The sequence below is a fragment of the Oncorhynchus mykiss genome, chromosome 16 (assembly GCF_057628025.1).
Source record: "Oncorhynchus mykiss isolate SJ-2025 chromosome 16, ASM5762802v1, whole genome shotgun sequence".
Lineage (NCBI taxonomy): Eukaryota > Metazoa > Chordata > Actinopteri > Salmoniformes > Salmonidae > Oncorhynchus > Oncorhynchus mykiss.
Window position 1 is genome coordinate 1,587,847 of NC_143037.1, and position 22,934 is coordinate 1,610,780.

General features: G+C 43.0%; 1 protein-coding gene across 2 annotated transcripts in view; it reads right to left on the reverse strand.

The window, feature by feature from the left end:
- Nucleotides 1-3,955: 3,955 nt before the first annotated feature.
- The window catches only part of ggps1 (geranylgeranyl diphosphate synthase 1), a 37,573-nt gene continuing 18,594 nt past the window's right edge, over nt 3,956-22,934 (reverse strand). For both annotated transcript variants that reach the window (XM_021564559.3, XM_036945926.2), the window contains 4 exons: nt 22,106-22,176; nt 7,722-7,886; nt 7,343-7,558; nt 3,956-5,028 (listed from right to left, as the gene is read on the reverse strand). In XM_021564559.3, the coding sequence (XP_021420234.1) occupies nt 4,627-5,028; nt 7,343-7,558; nt 7,722-7,886; nt 22,106-22,176 (854 nt within the window). In that variant the 3' untranslated portion in view covers nt 3,956-4,626. The remainder of the gene's footprint in view (nt 5,029-7,342; nt 7,559-7,721; nt 7,887-22,105; nt 22,177-22,934) is intronic.

Below are 22,934 nucleotides of genomic sequence, written 5' to 3' on the forward strand. Positions count from 1 at the left end.
GTTGATAGTGTTGTTAAGAAGGTAGAAACTAGAGCCTGTAGGACCTGCCTTGTTAAGAAGGTAGAAACTATGGCCTATAGGACCTGCCTTGTTAAGAAGGTAGAAACTAGGGCCTGTAGGACCTGCCTTGTTAAGAAGATAGAAACTAGGGCCTGTAGGACCTGCCTTGTTAAGAAGGTAGAAACTAGGACCTGTAGGACCTGCCTTGTTGATAGTGCTGTCTAGAAGGTAGAAACTAGGGCCTGTAGGACCTGCCTTGTTAATAGTGTTGTTAAGAAGGTAGAAACTAGGGCCTGTAGGACCTGCCTTGTTGATAGTGCTGTTAAGAAGGTAGAAACTAGGACCTGTAGGACCTGCCTTGTTGAGAAGGTAGAAACTAGGGCCTGTAGGACCTGCCTTGTTGATAGTGCTGTTAAGAAGGTAGAAACTAGGACCTGTAGGACCTGCCTTGTTAAGAAGATAGAAACTAGGGCCTGTAGGACCTGCCTTGTTGATAGTGTTGATAAGAAGGTAGAAACTAGGGCCTGTAGGACCTGCCTTGTTGATAGTGATGTTACGAAGGTAGAAACTAGGGCCTGTAGGACCTGCCTTGTTGATAGTGTTGTTAAGAAGGTGGAAACTAGGGCCTGTAGAACCTGCCTTGTTGATAGTGTTGTTAAGAAGGTAGAAACTAGGGCCTGTAGGACCTGCCTTGTTGATAGTGATGTTACGAAGGTAGAAACTAGGGCCTGTAGAACCTGCCTTGTTGATAGTGTTGTTAAGAAGGTAGAAACTAGGGCCTGTAGGACCTGCCTTGTTGATAGTGTTGTTAAGAAGGTAGAAACTAGAGCCTGTAGGACCTGCCATGTTGATAGTGTTGTTAAGAAGGTAGAAACTAGAGCCTGTAGGACCTGCCTTGTTAAGAAGGTAGAAACTATGGCCTGTAGGACCTGCCTTGTTAAGAAGGTAGAAACTAGGGCCTGTAGGACCTGCCTTGTTAAGAAGGTAGAAACTAGGGCCTGTAGGACCTGCCTTGTTAAGAAGGTAGAAACTTGGACCTGTAGGACCTGCCTTGTTGATAGTGCTGTCTAGAAGGTAGAAACTAGGGCCTGTAGGACCTGCCTTGTTAATAGTGTTGTTAAGAAGGTAGAAACTAGGGCCTGTAGGACCTGCCTTGTTGATAGTGCTGTTAAGAAGGTAGAAACTAGGACCTGTAGGACCTGCCTTGTTGAGAAGGTAGAAACTAGGGCCTGTAGGACCTGCCTTGTTGATAGTGCTGTTAAGAAGGTAGAAACTAGGACCTGTAGGACCTGCCTTGTTGAGAAGGTAGAAACTAGGGCCTGTAGGACCTGCCTTGTTGATAGTGCTGTTAAGAAGGTAGAAACTAGGACCTGTAGGACCTGCCTTGTTAAGGTAGAAACTAGGGCCTGTAGTACCTGCCTTGTTGATTGTGCTGTTAAGAGGGTAGAAACTAGGACCTGTAGGACCTGCCTTGTTAAGAAGGTAGAAACTAGGGCCTGTAGGACCTGCCTTGTTAAGAAGGTAGAAACTAGGGCCTGTAGGACCTACAGTGCCTTGCGAAAGTATTCGGCCCCCTTGAACTTTGCGACCTTTTGCCACATTTCAGGCTTCAAACATAAAGATATAAAACTGTATTTTTTTGTGAAGAATCAACAACAAGTGGGACACAATCATGAAGTGGAACGACATTTATTGGATATTTCAAACTTTTTTAACAAATCAAAAACTGAAAAATTGGGCGTGCAAAATTATTCAGCCCCCTTCAGTTAATACTTTGTAGCGCCACCTTTTGCTGCGATTACAGCTGTAAGTCGCTTGGGGTATGTCTCTATCAGTTTTGCACATCGAGAGACATCGAGAGATTCCTCCTTGCAAAACAGCTCGAGCTCAGTGAGGTTGGATGGAGAGCATTTGTGAACAGCAGTTTTCAGTTCTTTCCACAGATTCTCGATTGGATTCAGGTCTGGACTTTGACTTGGCCATTCTAACACCTGGATATGTTTATTTTTGAACCATTCCATTGTAGATTTTGCTTTATGTTTTGGATCATTGTCTTGTTGGAAGACAAATCTCCGTCCCAGTCTCAGGTCTTTTGCAGACTCCATCATGTTTTCTTCCAGAATGGTCCTGTATTTGGCTCCATCCATCTTCCCATCAATTTTAACCATCTTCCCTGTCCCTGCTGAAGAAAAGCAGGCCCAAACCATGATGCTGCCACCACCATGTTTGACAGTGGGGATGGTGTGTTCAGCTGTGTTGCTTTTACGCCAAACATAACGTTTTGCATTGTTGCCAAAAAGTTCAATTTTGGTTTCATCTGACCAGAGCACCTTCTTCCACATGTTTGGTGTGTCTCCCAGGTGGCTTGTGGCAAACTTTAAACAACACTTTTTATGGATATCTTTAAGAAATGGCTTTCTTTTTGCCACTCTTCCATAAAGGCCAGATTTGTGCAATATACGACTGATTGTTGTCCTATGGACAGAGTCTCCCACCTCAGCTGTAGATCTCTGCAGTTCATCCAGAGTGATCATGGGCCTCTTGGCTGCATCTCTGATCAGTCTTCTCCTTGTATGAGCTGAAAGTTTAGAGGGACGGCCAGGTCTTGGTAGATTTGCAGTGGTCTGATACTCCTTCCATTTCAATATTATCGCTTGCACAGTGCTCCTTGGGATGTTTAAAGCTTGGGAAATCTTTTTGTATCCAAATCCGGCTTTAAACTTCTTCACAACAGTATCTCGGACCTGCCTGGTGTGTTCCTTGTTCTTCATGATGCTCTCTGCGCTTTTGACGGACCTCTGAGACTATCACAGTGCAGGTGCATTTATACGGAGACTTGATTACACACAGGTGGATTGTATTTATCATCATTAGTCATTTAGGTCAACATTGGATCATTCAGAGATCCTCACTGAACTTCTGGAGAGAGTTTGCTGCACTGAAATTAAAGGGGCTGAATAATTTTGCACGCCCAATTTTTCAGTTTTTGATTTGTTAAAAAAAGTTTGAAATATCCAATAAATGTCGTTCCACTTCATGATTGTGTCCCACTTGTTGTTGATTCTTCACAAAAAAATACAGTTTTATATCTTTATGTTTGAAGCCTGAAATGTGGCAAAAGGTCGCAAAGTTCAAGGGGGCCGAATACTTTCGCAAGGCACTGTAATTGAACATTATGGTAAAGTTTAGATTTCTGCCTAAATAGACCAAATTGTAATTATTTTTCATGACCATTTATTTGTTTATATTTTTTTGAAAAGTCTGGAACTCACCTCTCTGGTGAACATAGTTATAAATTGCTGAGGTGTACTCACGTCTGAGGGCACAAGCTCAAATGCATGACAAATATAATGAAAATATGAAAAACCAAATGTTTTCCGATTCAACAAAAGTATAGAGCTTGAAATGACTGTTACTATATTGAGAAAGCATTTCAGTCACATTATAAAACAACTTATAATATTTCACATTATAACTTTCACATAACTAAAATAAATAATGGTCCTACTTAGTGATACACGAGAAAATATGTTGGCCATCAAGTGGAGAGGGTTTTCAGCAGTTGAATTCAAAATGATTCAGGGTGTATAAAAAGGGAACCACACCTGCATAAGGTAAGTCAATACCACCTACTGAGAAGTGTGTAGGAAAGGCTTACATTTCCCAAGTCTAAATCGGGCCCTTTGTGACTCGTCTCAGTCCCTTACGGTGTCACTTGGGACCCAGACCCCTAGCCTGGTGTAGCAGGGACCGGTCTGGTTGGGAGGATCCCAACAGTAGCAGGTGTTAGAGAGGACTATCCTGGCTAAGGGCTGGATTCAATTAGTATTTCTGATTAAGCCAACATGCCGAGTTTATCGCGTAGGCAGTCTCTGCATACGTGGGAACATTGATTCAAATGTTTTTTTAAAAGTGCCATGAGGATTTAATCCTGCCCAAAAAAAATGAAATGCCATTTGTCAAAAAAAAAGAGGTTTTATTCAATAAATTCATGTTTGTTACATATAAGCCATATGCACTGTACAGTATCAACGTAGACAAATTGAATAACGTGGAGAACGTGCCGCAGGGTGAATCTGGAGACACTAAGTGTTGAACCAGAAACACACTTCAACTTTAGGTGAAGCTAGCAGACAATAACCAAACACATTGATAGAACATTCATTCATCTAACACGCACCGAACACTACTCTGGTAGTACCTTCCTCAGAAAGCTGACCTCATTTTCTTCTACACCTCATTGACACTTGGCATTCACTAAAGCCGGGAAACTCATTTCCATTTAGTATTGAAATAAAAATAAAAAAAAAAATCTAAACTTTAAACTGCAAGTAACACTTACAATTTTTAAAGATTTTTGTAGAGACAGCGTTCTTCTGACAAGTCCATGTGACGAACATATCTCCTCTTCTCCATATGTATAATCATGTATATGTGTTGTGTTTGACATTTGTCTAGAGTACGACTAGAAAGACAAGGTTTGTGAAGCTGTGAGTTCTTGGTTTTGGTATAGTTGTCATGCTCAGGGGGACTCTGTATAATCCAGCCGTGTGACAGTGTGGTGAGCATGATGTCAGTGTTCTGTGTGGCTGAACTGCGGCTCTGACTCATGTCTGGTAGATGTGGTCAGTCCTCTTCAGGGACAGATTTTGTCTCAGGCTCCCTAAACATCTTACTGAGGTGTTTCACTAACCCCTCCAGCTCAGGGTTTCCCCCCAGATCAGTGATAAGGCGGTATGCCTCGACCTCCAGCCCTCTCAGGGTCTCTCTGGTGTAGGCAAAGGAGCCCGCTTTCTCCAGGTAGTCCACACAGTACCTCTTAATGTCAACGTTCTCCGTCCTCTGTCTCAGGATGTTCTGAACCTGAGTGCTCTCTGGACGGGACCAGATGGCATGGATGGTGGGGAAGGAGAATTTACCCTCGGTCAGATCCTCACAGAAGGACTTGTTCTCACTGTACTCTGTTGAGTTCAGGTTGGCGTAGTCGTCTCTGATCTGGAAGAAGAGTCCTAACGTATCCAGGAGAGGCTAGAGGGGTCAAAAGTCAAAATCAAATGAAAACGGTTTTCAGAAAGTTTTTAACCATTTTTTTTATAAAGCCGTTGTCACAAAGTGCTTAACAGATATCCCACCTATCCCTAACTAGTTTTTAACAGATATCCCACCTATCCCTAACTAGTTTTAACAGATATCCCACCTATCCCTAACTAGTTTCAACAGATATCCCTAACTAGTTTTTAACAGATATCCCACCTATCCCTAACTAGTTTTAACAGATATCCCACCTATCCCTAACTAGTTTCAACAGATATCCCTAACTAGTTTTTAACAGATATCCCACCTATCCCTAACTAGTTTTAACAGATATCCCACCTATCCCTAACTAGTTTTAACAGATATCCCACCTATCCCTAATTGGTTTCAGATATCCCGCCTATCCCTAACTAGTTTCAACAGATATCCCACCTATCCCTAACTAGTTTCAACAGATATCCCTAACTAGTTTTAACAGATATCCCACCTATCCCTAACTAGTTTCAACAGATATCCCTAACTAGTTTTAACAGATATCCCACCTATCCCTAACTAGTTTCAACAGATACCCCTAACTAGTTTCAACAGATATCCCACCTATCCCTAACTAGTTTTAACAGATATCCCACCTATCCCTAACTAGTTTCAACAGATATCCCACCTATCCCTAACTAGTTTCAACAGATATCCCTAACTAGTTTTTAACAGATATCCCACCTATCCCTAACTAGTTTTAACATATATCTAACTAGTTTCAACAGATATCCCGCCTAACCCTAACTAGTTTCAACAGATATCTCACCTATCCCTAACTAGTTTTAACAGATATCCCACCTATCCCTAACTAGTTTTAACAGATATCCCACCTATCCCTAACTAGTTTCAACAGATATCCCTAACTAGTTTTAACAGATATCCCACCTATCCCTAACTAGTTTCAACAGATATCCCACCTATCCCTAACTAGTTTCAACAGATATCCCTAACTAGTTTCAACAGATATCCCACCTATCCCTAACTAGTTTCAACAGATATCCCTAACTAGTTTCAACAGATATCCCACCTATCCCTAATTGGTTTCAGATATCCCGCCTATCCCTAACTAGTTTCAACAGATATCCCACCTATCCCTAACTAGTTTCAACAGATATCCCACCTATCCCTAACTAGTTTCAACAGATATCCCACCTATCCCTAACTAGTTTCAACAGATATCCCTAACTAGTTTCAACAGATATCCCACCTATCCCTAACTAGTTTCAACAGATATCCCTAACTAGTTTCAACAGATATCCCACCTATCCCTAACTAGTTTCAACAGATATCCCACCTATCCCTAACTAGTTTCAACAGATATCCCGTCTATCCCTAACTAGTTTCAACAGATATCCCACCTATCCCTAACTAGTTTCAACATATATCCCACCTATCCCTAACTAGTTTCAACAGATATCCCTAACTAGTTTCAACAGATATCCCACCTATCCCTAACTCGTTTTAACAGATATCCCACCTATTCCTAACTAGTTTCAACATATATCTAACTAGTTTCAACAGATATCCCACCTATCCCTAACTAGTTTCAACAGATATCCCTAACTAGTTTCAACAGATATCCCACCTATCCCTAACTAGTTTCAACAGATATCCCACCTATCCCTAACTAGTTTCAACATATATCTAACTAGTTTCAACAGATATCCCACCTATCCCTAACTAGTTTCAACAGATATCCCTAACTAGTTTCAACAGATATCCCACCTATCCCTAACTAGTTTCAACAGATATCCCTAACTAGTTTCAACAGATATCCCGCCTATCCCTAACTAGTTTTAACAGATATCCCACCTATCCCTAACTAGTTTCAACAGATATCCCACCTATCCCTAACTAGTTTCAACAGATATCCCACCTAACCCTAACTAGTTTCAACAGATATCCCTAACTAGTTTCAACAGATATCCCGCCTAAAAACACCAAAGAGCAAGAAACAAAGATGCAAAACCCTACAAAACCCTATAGGAACCACCAGGCTCTGAGGAGTGGGCCTGTCAATCCAATATACACGGGAAAGAGCACACAGTGTGCTTAACTGCAATACAAAGCCGTCCTCACATCAATTTGCTATAAAAAAGTTCAAAAAGTAAAATAAAATGTGTGACTTGCTTCAGCTGTCCGAAACTATATATTTAAAAAAAAAATGGTTTAAATAAGTTTAGAAGATGAAGTTGCAGCATTAACAGCAACATAGAAAATAAATATGCAGGACATGAAATTTAAATAAAATAGTCAATATAATAAAATGTACCTTAAGGTCTCGTTTCCAGCCAGAGAACAGCTGCATGAGCCCCACGGCCAGGCCAAACAGACCCCCCGTCTTCTGGAGGACCATGGTACGGTACTGGCTCTCTGTGGGACAGGTGTAGGTGTCCCTCCAGTGGATGTCTAGGCCCTGGCCGCGATGCAGCTCCAACAGCTGTCTGGTGAACACATGCACTGCTTCGGGGTGATCCAGGGTTAGCACCTAATAGCACCAACAACACATGGGTTATAACGCTGTCTGGTGAACACATGCACTGCCTCGGGGTGATCCAGGGTTAGCACCTAATAGCACCAACAACACATGGGTTATAACAGCTGTCTGGTGAACACGCTGATCAAAAAAACAACCAATCAATGGCGCTCACCTTCTCCAGTCCCAGGAAGTAGACGTAGTTGGCAGAGTTGATAACAGAGGGGACTCCATAGATGCTGTGGGCGACAGGGAAACCTCTCCTCAGCGTAGAACTGTCCTCAATGTCATCTATCAGGAGACTGGCGTTGTGCAGCATCTCTGTCACTTGTATGATCACCTAGGCAAGAGACATTTTCATTTGGTTTCTCACAGCTGTTTAAACATGAGGAATCCTACAGGTTCATTTGGTTTCATACAGCTGTTTAAACATGAGGAATCCTACAGTTTCATTTGGTTTCATACAGCTGTTTAAACATGAGGAATCCTACAGGTTCATTTGGTTTCTCACAGCTGTTTAAACATGTGGAATCCTACAGTTTCATTTGGTTTCATACAGCTGTTTAAACATGAGGAATCCTTCAGTTTCATTTGGTTTCTCACAGCTGTTTAAACATGAGGAATCCTTCCGTTTCATTTGGTTTCATACAGCTGTTTAAACATGTGGAATCCTACAGGTTCATTTGGTTTCTCACAGCTGTTTAAACATGAGGAATCCTACAGGTTCATTTGGTTTCTCACAGCTGTTTAAACATGTGGAATCCTACAGTTTCATTTGGTTTCATACAGCTGTTTAAACATGAGGAATCCTTCCGTTTCATTTGGTTTCATACAGCTGTTTAAACATGAGGAATCCTACAGTTTCATTTGGTTTCTCACAGCTGTTTAAACATGAGGAATCCTACAGTTTCATTTGGTTTCATACAGCTGTTTAAACATGAGGAATCCTTCCGTTTCATTTGGTTTCATACAGCTGTTTAAACATGAGGAATCCTACAGTTTCATTTGGTTTCTCACAGCTGTTTAAACATGAGGAATCCTACAGTTTCATTTGGTTTCATACAGCTGTTTAAACATGAGGAATCCTACAGGTTCATTTGGTTTCATACAGCTGTTTAAACATGAGGAATCCTACAGTTTCATTTGGTTTCATACAGCTGTTTAAACATGAGGAATCCTACAGTTTCATTTGGTTTCATACAGCTGTTTAAACATGAGGAATCCTACAGTTTCATTTGGTTTCATACAGCTGTTTAAACATGAGGAATCCTACAGGTTCATTTGGTTTCATACAGCTGTTTAAACATGAGGAATCCTACAGGTTCATTTGGTTTCTCACAGCTGTTTAAACATGAGGAATCCTACAGGTTCATTTGGTTTCTCACAGCTGTTTAAACATGAGGAATCCTACAGGTTCATTTGGTTTCTCACAGCTGTTTAAACATGTGGAATCCTTCAGGTTCATTTGGTTTCATACAGCTGTTTAAACATGAGGAATCCTACAGGTTCATTTGGTTTCATACAGCTGTTTAAACATGAGGAATCCTTCAGTTTCATTTGGTTTCATACAGCTGTTTAAACATGAGGAATCCTACAGGTTCATTTGGTTTCATACAGCTGTTTAAACATGAGGAATCCTTCCGTTTCATTTGGTTTCTCACAGCTGTTTAAACATGAGGAATCCTTCCGTTTCATTTGGTTTCATACAGCTGTTTAAACATGAGGAATCCTACAGGTTCATTTGGTTTCATACAGCTGTTTAAACATGAGGAATCCTACAGGTTCATTTGGTTTCATACAGCTGTTTAAACATGTGGAATCCTACAGTTTCATTTGGTTTCTCACAGCTGTTTAAACATGAGGAATCCTACAGTTTCATTTGGTTTCATACAGCTGTTTAAACATGAGGAATCCTACAGTTTCATTTGGTTTCATACAGCTGTTTAAACATGAGGAATCCTACAGGTTCATTTGGTTTCTCACAGCTGTTTAAACATGAGGAATCCTACAGGTTCATTTGGTTTCTCACAGCTGTTTAAACATGAGGAATCCTACAGGTTCATTTGGTTTCATACAGCTGTTTAAACATGAGGAATCCTACAGTTTCATTTGGTTTCATACAGCTGTTTAAACATGAGGAATCCTACAGGTTCATTTGGTTTCATACAGCTGTTTAAACATGAGGAATCCTACAGGTTCATTTGGTTTCTCACAGCTGTTTAAACATGAGGAATCCTACAGGTTCATTTGGTTTCATACAGCTGTTTAAACATGAGGAATCCTACAGGTTCATTTGGTTTCATACAGCTGTTTAAACATGAGGAATCCTTCCGTTTCATTTGGTTTCATACAGCTGTTTAAACATGAGGAATCCTTCCGTTTCATTTGGTTTCATACAGCTGTTTAAACATAAGGAATCCTACAGGTTCATTTGGTTTCATACAGCTGTTTAAACATGAGGAATCCTTCCGTTTCATTTGGTTTCATACAGCTGTTTAAACATGAGGAATCCTTCCGTTTCATTTGGTTTCATACAGCTGTTTAAACATGAGGAATCCTTCCGTTTCATTTGGTTTCATACAGCTGTTTAAACATGAGGAATCCTTCCGTTTCATTTGGTTTCTCACAGCTGTTTAAACATGAGGAATCCTACAGGTTCATTTGGTTTCTCACAGCTGTTTAAACATGAGGAATCCTTCCGTTTCATTTGGTTTCATACAGCTGTTTAAACATGAGGAATCCTTCCGTTTCATTTGGTTTCATACAGCTGTTTAAACATGAGGAATCCTTCCGTTTCATTTGGTTTCATACAGCTGTTTAAACATGAGGAATCCTTCCGTTTCATTTGGTTTCTCACAGCTGTTTAAACATGAGGAATCCTACAGGTTCATTTGGTTTCTCACAGCTGTTTAAACATGAGGAATCCTTCCGTTTCATTTGGTTTCATACAGCTGTTTAAACATGAGGAATCCTACAGGTTCATTTGGTTTCATACAGCTGTTTAAACATGAGGAATCCTACAGGTTCATTTGGTTTCTCACAGCTGTTTAAACATGAGGAATCCTACAGGTTCATTTGGTTTCATACAGCTGTTTAAACATGAGGAATCCTTCCGTTTCATTTGGTTTCATACAGCTGTTTAAACATGAGGAATCCTACAGTTTCATTTGGTTTCATACAGCTGTTTAAACATGAGGAATCCTTCCGTTTCATTTGGTTTCATACAGCTGTTTAAACATGTGGAATCCTACAGGTTCATTTGGTTTCATACAGCTGTTTAAACATGTGGAATCCTACAGTTTCATTTGGTTTCATACAGCTGTTTAAACATGAGGAATCCTTCCGTTTCATTTGGTTTCATACAGCTGTTTAAACATGAGGAATCCTTCCGTTTCATTTCATAGTTTGTTTTGTATGTACAGTACCAGTCAACAGTTTGGACAAACCTCCTCATTCCAGGGTTTTCTTTATTTGATTATGTTCTACATTGTAGAAGAATAGTGAAGACATCAAAACTACGAAATGACACACATGGAATCATGTATTAACCAAAAAAAAAGTGTTAAACAAATTGCATTGAGATTCTGCAAAGTAGCCACCCTTTGCTTTGATGACAGCTTGTAAATAAAAAATCCTTGAATGAGTAGGTGTGCCCAAACTTTTGCCTGGTTCTGTGTATATATATTATTTATTCCCCCAGAGAAACAGGACACAAGCAGAAAACAAAACCATCCTCTATGGTTGATAGCATCTCAAGAGGTGTTCCCGTCTGGTCTATTCATATCAAGATATTATACATACAACTAGGCACATTGAGTTAATCACATTGGTTTTTATAAAAAACTTTTTTTTTACATCAGTAGTTTTCAAAGTGCTTTACAGATACCCAGACAACAACAACAACGAGCAAGCAATGCAGAGGCACAGTAGCTAGGAAAAACTCCCGAGAAGTTGTAGTCAGTCACAGGTCAGAAGGCCTCCACCGCAGAGTTACCGTCTAGCCATGCTCAGAGTCCTGCTGTGCTACAGCTATTCTCCAGTAGGGGAAGCTACCTGACAAGGCTGCACTGTGTGAGAGGGAATGTAATTTGGAGAGAGATTGAGATTCACCGAGTAGACAGGCAGACAGTGAATATGGAGCTCTGCTCTGTGTAGGGTGAAGCTAAGGACAACATAAATCTTGTGTTCGCTCTTCATCCTCCTAGATCTAGCTGTTGCCTTGGACACTGTGAACCAACAGATCCTCTTCTCCACCCTCTCAGGGCGGGGCGTCTCAGGCTCTATCAGATCCTCCTCTCCACCCTCTCAGGGTTGGGCGTCTCCGGCTCTATCAGATCCTCCTCTCCACCCTCTCAGGGCTGGGTGTCTCAGGCTCTATCAGACCCTCCTCTCCATCCTCTCAGGGCTGGGCATCTCCGGCTCTATCAGATCCTCCTCTCCACCCTCTCAGGGCTGGGTGTCTCAGGCTCTGCCTCCTCTCCACCCTCTCAGGGCTGGGAGTCTCAGGCTCTATCAGACCCTCCTCTCCACCCTCTCAGGGCTGGGCGTCTCCGGCTCTATCAGATCCTCCTCTCCACCCTCTCAGGGCTGGGCGTCTCAGGCTCTATCAGATCCTCTTCTCCACCCTCTCAGGGCTGGGCGTCTCAGGCTCTATCAGATCCTCCTCATCACCCTCTCGGGGCTGGGCGTCTCAGGCTCTATCAGATCTTCCTCATCACCCTCTCGGGGCTGGGCGTCTCAGGCTCCACCCTCTCGGGGCTGGGCGTCTCATCTTTTCCCCAAAAGCACCGACTTTGCTGATAAATACTTTTGAGGGAAAATGTGTCGTCGTCTCACCACCTAGCCATCTAAATGCGTCGTCGTCTCACCACCTAGCCATCTAAATGCGTCGTCGTCTCACCACCTAGCCATCTAAATGCGTCGTCGTCTCACCACCTAGCCATCTAAATGCGTCGTCGTCTCACCACCTAGCCATCTAAATGTGTCGTCGTCTCACCACCTAGCCATCTAAATGTGTCGTCGTCTCACCACCTAGCCATCTAAATGCGTCGTCGTCTCACCACCTAGCCATCTAAATGCGTCGTCGTCTCACCACCTAGCCATCTAAATGCGTCGTCGTCTCACCACCTAGCCATCTAAATGTGTCGTCGTCTCACCACCTAGCCATCTTAATGTGTCGTCGTCTCACCACCTAGCCATCTTAATGTGTCGTCTCACCACCTAGCCATCTAAATGTGTCGTCGTCTCACCACCTAGCCATCTAAAATGTGTCGTCGTCTCACCACCTAGCCATCTAAATGTGTCGTCGTCTCACCACCTAGCCATCTAAATGTGTCGTCGTCTCACCACCTAGCCATCTAAATGTGTCGTCGTCTCACCACCTAGCCATCTAAATGTGTCGTCGTCTCACCACCTAGCCATCTAAAATGTGTCGTCGTCTCACCACCTAGCCATCTAAATGTGTCGTCGTCTCACCACCTAGCCATCTAAATGTGTCGTCGTCTCACCACCTAGCCATCTAAATGTGTCGTCGTCTCATCACCTAGCCATCTAAATGTGTCGTCGTCTCACCACCTAGCCATCGAAATGTGTCGTCGTCTCACCACCTAGCCATCTAAATGTGTCGTCGTCTCACCACCTAGCCATCTAAAATGTGTCGTCGTCTCACCACCTAGCCATCTAAATGTGTCGTCGTCTCACCACCTAGCCATCTAAAATGTGTCGTCGTCTCACCACCTAGCCATCTAAATGTGTCGTCGTCTCACCACCTAGCCATCTAAATGTGTCGTCGTCTCACCACCTAGCCATCTAAAATGTGTCGTCGTCTCACCACCTAGCCATCTAAAATGTGTCGTCGTCTCACCACCTAGCCATCTAAATGTGTCGTCGTCTCACCACCTAGCCATCTTAAGAATGCACTAATTGTAAGTCGCGCTGGATAAGAGCATCTGCTAAATGACTTAAACGTGAAATGCAGTAAAAAGTCAACTATATATTATAATATGTGCCATTTAGCAGACACTTTTATCCAAAGCGACTGAGTCATGTGTGCATACATTTTCCACACGAGTGGCCCCAGCAGGAATCGAACCAACGGCCCTTTACTTTTGCTAGCGCCATGCTCTACCAACTGAGACTCACAGAACCACCTGGCTGGTGGGTCAGGGATGAGACGGACACTGTAGTGCTTTTGTAGGTTTCCCCATAACATATATAGTGCACTACTATTAAACAGTGCTTTAACCTTTGACCCTGTGAACCCTGGTCAAAAGTAGTGTACTTCATAGGGCGCCATTTTGTACCTGCATAGCTGTCGTTGGACATAAAGTGCTCATCTTGTTAGATTTGTTGTTTAGGAACTTAGTCTGTTGAATACAATAAGTGTTTGTTAGAGAGGAATTTCATTTAAAACGGGGGAGGGGCGGGCAACACCAGTCCTCGAGGGCCTGATTGGTAGAACACCTTTTCTCCATCTCTATCAAACACAGCTGATTAATCCAGAATCCTCCATGTCCCCCCCTGGTTTAAAACATCTTGTACTGTATAGATCAGGGACGGGCAACGCCAGTCCTCCAGGGCCTGATTGGTAGAACACCTTTTCTCCATCTCTATCAAACACAGCTGATTAATCCAGAATCCTCCATGTCCCCCCCCTGGTTTAAAACATCTTGTACTGTATAGATCAGGGACGGGCAACGCCAGTCCTCCAGGGCCTGATTGGTAGAACACCTTTTCTCCATCTCTATCAAACACAGCTGATTAATCCAGAATCCTCCATGTCCCCCCCCTGGTTTAAAACATCTTGTACTGTATAGATCAGGGACGGGCAACGCCAGTCCTCCAGGGCCTGATTGGTAGAACACCTTTTCTCCATCTCTATCAAACACAGCTGATTAATCACATTGCATTCCAAACGGAAGATCCTGTTTAGGTGATTATTAGAGTCAGGTGTGTGAGCTGGGGCATGGTGGGCAAAACTGTGACACCAAATCAGGCCCCCGAGGACTGGTTTTTCATTAACCCTAACCCCAGTCCTCCTAACCTCAACCCCAGTCCTCCTAACCTCAACCCCAGTCCTCCTAACCTCAACCCCAGTCCTCCTAACCTCAACCCCAGTCCTCCTAACCTCAACCCCAGTCCTCCTAACCTCAGTCCTCCTAACCTCAACCTCAGTCCTCCTAACCTCAACCTCAGTCCTCCTAACCTCAACCTCAGTCCTCCTAACCTCAACCTCAGTCCTCCTAACCTCAACCTCAGTCCTCCTAACCTCAACCTCAGTCCTCCTAACCTCAACCTCAGTCCTCCTAACCTGGTACGTACAATTTTTTTATGAGGTCTTGGCTGATGTCAAGCAAAGAGGCACTGAGTTTGAAGGTAGGCCTTGAAATACATCCACAGGTAAACCTCCAATTGACTCAAATTATGTTAATTAGCCTATCAGAAGCTTCTAAAGCCATGACATCATTTTCTGGAATTTTCCAAGCTGTTTAAAGGCACAAGTCAACTTAGTGTATGTAAACTTCTGACCCACTAGAATTGTGATACAGTGAATTTTAAGTGAAATAATCTGTCTGTAAACAATTGTTGGAAAAATGAGTTGTGTCATGCACAAAGTAGATGTCCTAACCGACTTGCTAAAACTGTTGACCCCTACACTACTAGTCTACAGAGCTCCCCTGACCCCTACACTACAGAGCTCCCCTGACCCCTACACCACTAGCCTAGAGCTCCCCTGACCCCTACACTACTAGTCTACAGAGTTCCCCTGACCCCTACACTTGTGCTCCCCTGACCCCTACACTACAGAGCTCCCCTGACCCCTACACTACAGAGCTCCCCTGACCCCTACACTACTAGTCTACAGAGCTCCCCTGACCCCTACACCACTAGCCTAGAGCTCCCCTGACCCCTACACTACTAGTCTACAGAGCTCCCCTGACCACTAGACTACAGAGCTCCCCTGACCTCTACACTACTAGTCTACAGAGCTCCCCTGACCCCTACACTACAGAGCTCTCCTGACCCCTACACTACTAGCCTACAGAGCTCTCCTGACCCCTACACTAATAGCCTACAGAGCTCTCCTGACCCCTACACTACTAGCCTACAGAGCTCCCCTGACTCACTGTATACCCACAGACCACTAGGCAGAGCAAGAGGCAACTACTGTACTAATTACTAGCTGCAGTTCCCAGACAGGGCCACAGTACAGAGAACCTCAAGACAGTCAAAATTGTATTGCCAGGTCTAGGCTGGAGGCTGCTAGAGAGGCTGTAGCTGGTCAAGGGGTTTCAGGAGTCAGACGCCTACAGATGGAAGCTCTGGATCATAGAAATAGTACCATGTAAAGAGGTGTGTGTTTCCTGATGGAGAATAAATAAACAGCTGGACAGATGACAGAGACATGGGTGAACCAGTCACTGGCTGGCTGTATCTGTGCTGTTTCCATGGTGTTGAGGCGACTGACTACAGTGCCTGACAGACCGCTTGTTAATGATGGCGGCAAGCACACTCAGTCTGTTGGCCGGGTTCAGGGAGAGTTTACTGCCAAATAAACCACGCTGCCGCACAGAGATGAAGAGAGAGGGGGAGATGAAGCAGAGAGCGAGCGCAGAGAGCGAGCGTAGAGAGAGAGAGAAAGGAGAGCGAGCGGAGAGAGAGAGAGAGAAAGGAGAGCGAGCGGAGAGAGAGAGAAAGGAGAGCGAGCGGAGAGAGAGAGAGAAAGGAGAGCGAGCGGAGAGAGAGAGAGAGAAAGGAGAGCGAGCGGAGAGAGAGAGAAGAGAAAGGAGAGTGAGCAGAGAGGAGAGAAAGAGAGAAAGAGAGAAAGAGAGAGGAAGAGAGAAAGAGAGAGAAAGAGAGAGAGAAAGGAGAGCGCACAGAGAGCGAGTGCGCAGAAAGAGGAGAGCGAGAATTAAATTGAAATTGAATTGATAGGGAGGAGAGCTGTGTAATCGCTGTGCTGTGACACAATAACAGATAGTGTATGAAGACAACATGTCACCCGTTGTTTAGGGAGCTCTTTGTACACGCACACTGAATCTGGTCACATGTTCTGCATTTAAAAATGGAGGCTGCCAACATGCCAGTCAAACAGAACAAATGCCTCTTCATTTGGCATCTCATATAAATACACCTTTAATTTTCTATTTACCTCAAGTCAGAGGGGCATAGGGCTCACTGGAATATCAAGAGCCCGGGAGCTGCCCGCGAGGGGACCGGAGTTGAGCTGCCCGCGAGGGGACCGGAGTTGAGCTGCCCGCGAGGGGACCGGAGTTGAGCTGCCCGCGAGGGGACCGGAGTTGAGCTGCCCGCGAGGGGACCGGAGTTGAGCTGCCCGCGAGGGGACCGGAGTTGAGCTGCCCGCGAGGGGACCGGAGTTGCGCTGCCCGCGAGGGGACCGGAGTTCAAATCAAATTGTATTGGTCAAATACACATATTTAGCAGCTGTTATTAACGGTGTAGCGAAATGCTTGTGTTCCTAGCTCCAACAGTGCAGTAGTATCTAACTAAATGCTTGTGTTTCTAGCTCCAACAGTGCAGTAGTATCTAACTAAATGCTTGTGTTCCTTGCTCCAACAGTGCAGTAGTATCTAACTAAATGCTTGTGTTCCTATCTCCAACAGTGCAGTAGAATCTAACTAAATGCTTGTGTTTCTAGCTCCAACAGTGCAGTAGAATCTAACTAAATGCTTGTGTTTCTAGCTCCAACAGTGCAGTAATATCTAACTAAATGCTTGTGTTCCTAGCTCCAACAGTGCAGTAATATCTAACTAAATGCTTGTGTTTCTAGCTCCAACAGTGCAGTAATATCTAACTAAATGCTTGTGTTCCTAGCTCCAACAGAGCAGTAGTATCTAACTAAATGCTTGGTTCCTAGCTCCAACAGTGCAGTAGTATCTAACTAAATGCTTGTGTTCCTATCTCCAACAGTGCAGTAGTATCTAACTAAATGCTTGTGTTCCCAGCTCCAACAGTGCAGTAATATCTAACTAAATGCTTGTGTTCCTAGCTCCAACAGTGCAGTAGTATCTAACTAAATGCTTGTGTTCCTAGCTCCAACAGTGCAGTAGTATCTAACTAAATGCTTGGTTCCTAGCTCCAACAGTGCAGTAGTATCTAACTAAATGCTTGGTTCCTAGCTCCAACAGTGCAGTAGTATCTAACTAAATGCTTGTGTTTCTAGCTCCAACAGTGCAGTAGTATCTAACTAAATGCTTGTGTTTCTAGCTCCAACAGTAGTATTTAACTAAATGCTTGTGTTTCTAGCTCCAACAGTGCAGTAGTATCTAACTAAATGCTTGTGTTCCTAGCTCCAACAGTAATATCTAACTAAATGCTTGTGTTCCTAGCTCCAACAGTGCAGTAATATCTAACTAAATGCTTGTGTTTCTAGCTCCAACAGTGCAGTAATATCTAACTAAATGCTTGTGTTTCTAGCTCCAACAGTGCAGTAATATCTAACTAAATGCTTGTGTTTCTAGCTCCAACAGTGCAGTAGTATCTAACTAAATGCTTGTGTTCCTAGCTCCAACAGTAATATCTAACTAAATGCTTGTGTTCCTAGCTCCAACAGTACAGTAATATTTAACTATTCATCATTTCACTGTAAGGTCTACTACACCTGTTGTATTCAGCATTTCACTGTAAGGTCTACTACACCTGTTGTATTCAGCATTTCACTGTGAGGTCTACTACAGTGCCTTGCGAAAGTATTCGGCCCCCTTGAACTTTGCGACCTTTTGCCACATTTCAGGCTTCAAACATAAAGATATAAAACTGTATTTTTTTGTGAAGAATCAACAACAAGTGGGACACAATCATGAAGTGGAACGACATTTATTGGATATTTCAAACTGTTTTAACAAATCAAAAACTGAAAAATTGGGCGTGCAAAATTATTCAGCCCCCTTAAGTTAATACTTTGTAGCGCCACCTTTTGCTGCGATTACAGCTGTAAGTCGCTTGGGTTATGTCTATCAGTTTTGCACATCGAGAGACTGACATTTTTTCCCATTCCTCCTTGCAAAACAGCTCGAGCTCAGTGAGGTTGGATGGAGAGCATTTGTGAACAGCAGTTTTCAGTTCTTTACACAGATTCTCGATTGGATTCAGGTCTGGACTTTGACTTGGTCTTTTTTAACACCTGGATATGTTTATTTTTGAACCATTCCATTGTAGATTTTGCTTTATGTTTTGGATCATTGTCTTGTTGGAAGACAAATCTCCGTCCCAGTCTCAGGTCTTTTGCAGACTCCATCAGGTTTTCTTCCAGAATGGTCCTGTATTTGGCTCCATCCATCTTCCCATCAATTTTAACCATCTTCCCTGTCCCTGCTGAAGAAAAGCAGGCCCAAACCATGATGCTGCCACCACCATGTTTGACAGTGGGGATGGTGTGTTCAGCTGTGTTGCTTTTACGCCAAACATAACGTTTTGCATTGTTGCCAAAAAGTTCAATTTTGGTTTCATCTGACCAGAGCACCTTCTTCCACATGTTTGGTGTGTCTCCCAGGTGGCTTGTGGCAAACTTTAAACAACACTTTGTATGGATATCTTTAAGAAATGGCTTTCTTCTTGCCACTCTTCCATAAAGGCCAGATTTGTGCAATATACGACTGATTGTTGTCCTATGGACAGAGTCTCCCACCTCAGCTGTAGATCTCTGCAGTTCATCCAGAGTGATCATGGGCCTCTTGGCTGCATCTCTGATCAGTATTCTCCTTGTATGAGCTGAAAGTTTAGAGGGACGGCCAGGTCTTGGTAGATTTGCAGTGGTCTGATACTCCTTCCATTTCAATATTATCGCTTGCACAGTGCTCCTTGGGATGTTTAAAGCTTGGGAAATCTTTTTGTATCCAAATCCGGCTTTAAACTTCTTCACAACAGTATCTCGGACCTGCCTGGTGTGTTCCTTGTTCTTCATGATGCTCTCTGCGCTTTTAACGGACCTCTGAGACTATCACAGTGCAGGTGCATTTATACGGAGACTTGATTACACACAGGTGGATTGTATTTATCATCATTAGTCATTTAGGTCAACATTGGATCATTCAGAGATCCTCACTGAACTTCTGGAGAGAGTTTGCTGCACTGAAAGTAAAGGGGCTGAATAATTTTGCACGCCCTATTTTTCAGTTTTTGATTTGTTAAAAAAGTTTGAAATATCCAATAAATGTCGTTCCACTTCATGATTGTGTCCCACTTGTTGTTGATTCTTCACAAAAAAATACAGTTTTATATCTTTATGTTTGAAGCCTGAAATGTGGCAAAAGGTCGCAAAGTTCAAGGGGGCCGAATACTTTCGCATGGCACTGTACACCTGTTGTATTCAGCATTTCACTGTGAGGTCTACTACACCTGTTGTATTCAGCATTTCACTGTGAGGTCTACTACACCTGTTGTATTCAGCATTTCACTGTGAGGTCTACTACACCTGTTGTATTCAGCATTTCACTGGGAGGTCTACTACACCTGTTGTATTCAGCATTTCACTGTAAGGTCTACTACACCTGTTGTATTCAGCATTTCACTGGGAGGTCTACTACACCTGTTGTATTCAGCATTTCACTGTGAGGTCTACTACACCTGTTGTATTCAGCATTTCACTGGGAGGTCTACTACACCTGTTGTATTCAGCATTTCACTGTAAGGTCTACTACACCTGTTGTATTCAGCATTTCACTGTAAGGTCTACTACACTTGTTGTATTCAGCATTTCACTGTAAGGTCTACTACACCTGTTGTATTCAGCATTTCACTGGGAGGTCTACTACACCTGTTGTATTCAGCATTTCACTGGGAGGTCTACTACACCTGTTGTATTCAGCATTTCACTGTGAGGTCTACTACACCTGTTGTATTCAGCATTTCACTGTGAGGTCTACTACACCTGTTGTATTCAGCATTTCACTGTGAGGTCTACTACACCTGTTGTATTCAGCATTTCACTGTGAGGTCTACTACACCTGTTGTATTCAGCATTTCTGGTTGTATTCGGGGCATGTGACTAATAACATTTGATTTGATGAGGTTCTCCTAACCCTAACCCATTCTTCTCTGCAGATCCTCTCAAGCTCTGTCAGGTTGGATGGGGAGCATTGCTGCACAGCTATTTTCAGGTCTCTCCAGAGATGTTCAATCAGGTTTAAGTCCGGGCTCTGGCTGGGCCACTCAGAGACTTGTCCCGAAGCCATTCCTGTGTTGTCTTGGCTGTGTGCTTACGGTCATTGTCCTGTTGGAAGGTAAACCTTCACCCCAGTTTGAGGTCCTGAGAGCTCTGGAGCAGGTTCTCATCAAGGATATCTTTCCCTCGATCCTGACTAGTCTCCCAGTCCCTGCCCCTGAAAAACATCTCCACAGCAGGATTCTGCCACCACCATGCTTCACCGTAGGGATGGTGCCAGCTTTCCTCCAGACGTGACGTTTGGCATTCAGGCCAAAGGGTTTAATCTTGGTTTCATCAGACCAGAGAATCTTGTTCCTCATGGTCCGAGAGTCTTCAGGTGCCTTTTGGCAAACTCCAAGCAGGCGGTCATGTGCCTTTTACTGAGGAGTGGCTTCCATCTGGCCACTCTACCACAAAGGTCAGATTGGTAGAGTGCTGCAGAAATGTCTTGGTACCCTTCCCCAGATCTGTGCCTCAACACAATCCTGTCTCGGAGCTCTACGGACAATTCCTTCAACCTCATGGCTTGGTTTCTGCTCTGACATGCACTGTCAACTGTGGGACCTTATATAGACAGGTGTGTGCCTTTCCAAAATCTTGTCCAATCAATTAAATTCACCACAGGTGGACTCCAATCAAGTTGTAGAAACATCAAGGATGATTAATGGAAACAGGATGCACCTGAGCTCAATTTTGAGTCTCATAGCAAAGGCTCTGAATACTTATGTAAATAAGATATCCGTTTAATAAGGTAAGCATCAAATAAGGTATTTTTTATTTTTTTTTAAACAGTTTTTTACACATTTTTGCAAATCTGTTTTCAGGTTTGTCATTATGGGATATTGTGTGTAAATTGCTGAGGATGTTTTTTAGAATTCAATATTTTATAGAATAAGGCAACTTACCGTAACAAAATGTGGAAAAAGTGAAGCGGTCTGAATACTCTCCTAAGGCACCGTATCTAGATAGAGTCTGTTGTCATTACGTTATACCTGCTGCTGTACCGTCTCACTCTCTCTCCGTGACCAGTGGCCCACTCGCATTGGCACACATACTCAGGTGGTGCCAGATTTGTAAGTGATTGATACATTAAAAAAATTATAATAATTTTAAAAAAAAGTGTGCCTAAATGAATTACATGAACCAAAATGTAACTAATTTTCATGACTTTTACAGGCCTGGAACACAACATTTAATTACATGAGTTTTTCAGGATTTTCGTACAAACCCGTATTTACAGAGTATTTATAAAGTTGAATGTTAAAAGGATGCAACCCTATTCCCTTAATAATAAAAGGATGCTATAATAGGATCCCTATTCCCTTAATAGTGCACTACCTTTGACCAGGTTCCCCATTTGGGGAATAGCCTCATTGAAACATTCCGGTCCTTACCTGAAGTTTGTCCTCGGGAACATTGAGCCAGTGGTTAAACGCCTGAGAGAGTTTAGTCCGTACTTGTTTTCCTGAAAAAGTCCAAAAGGAAAAGTTTGTTTAATAAAAAATAAAAAATAAATGACAGAGTATGGAGTACTATTGACAAACAAAGACCACTGCCATGCTTGCATCCCAAATTAAACCCTATTCGCTCAAAAGTAGTGTGCTACATAAGGAATAGGGTGCCATTTGTGACACAAACATGTTTCAAAGCTCAACAGGAAGCTAAAAAGTATTTCCTCACTTCTTTACTTTGAACAACCAGGACTGTATCCCAAATGGCACTCTATGCCCTATATTAGGGCACTACTATACCGTATATAAAACACGGACCTGGTCAAAAGTAGTGCACTATATGGGGAATACTATTTTGGGACACATTCCAGAAAACATCCCATTGAATCTGGAGTATGATAAAAGCCTTCTACAGTAAAAACCAGGTTTACTAGAATATTAAAAACCCTTCTATAAACCCGAATGGGTTTACTACAAAAGATGAAAGGCATTTCTACAGTTATTTTGTCAGCTTTGTTTAGGAGAGAAGGTTCTGGAGGAGGTGTGAATACTACTGAATAATAATAATAATGAATAATGAATGACTAATACTAATGAATTGACACTCTCCTCGACCACTTATCGGTTTAAGGGTCACGGATGAGAGAAGACGGAGGAGATGAGACTTTTGCCCCCATGTACTTCCTACCCATATAGGAACACATGACTGGAGCGGTGCTCCCTGCCATCCAGGACCTGACACCGCCTGGTATAGAAGAAGGCCCCAAAAAAT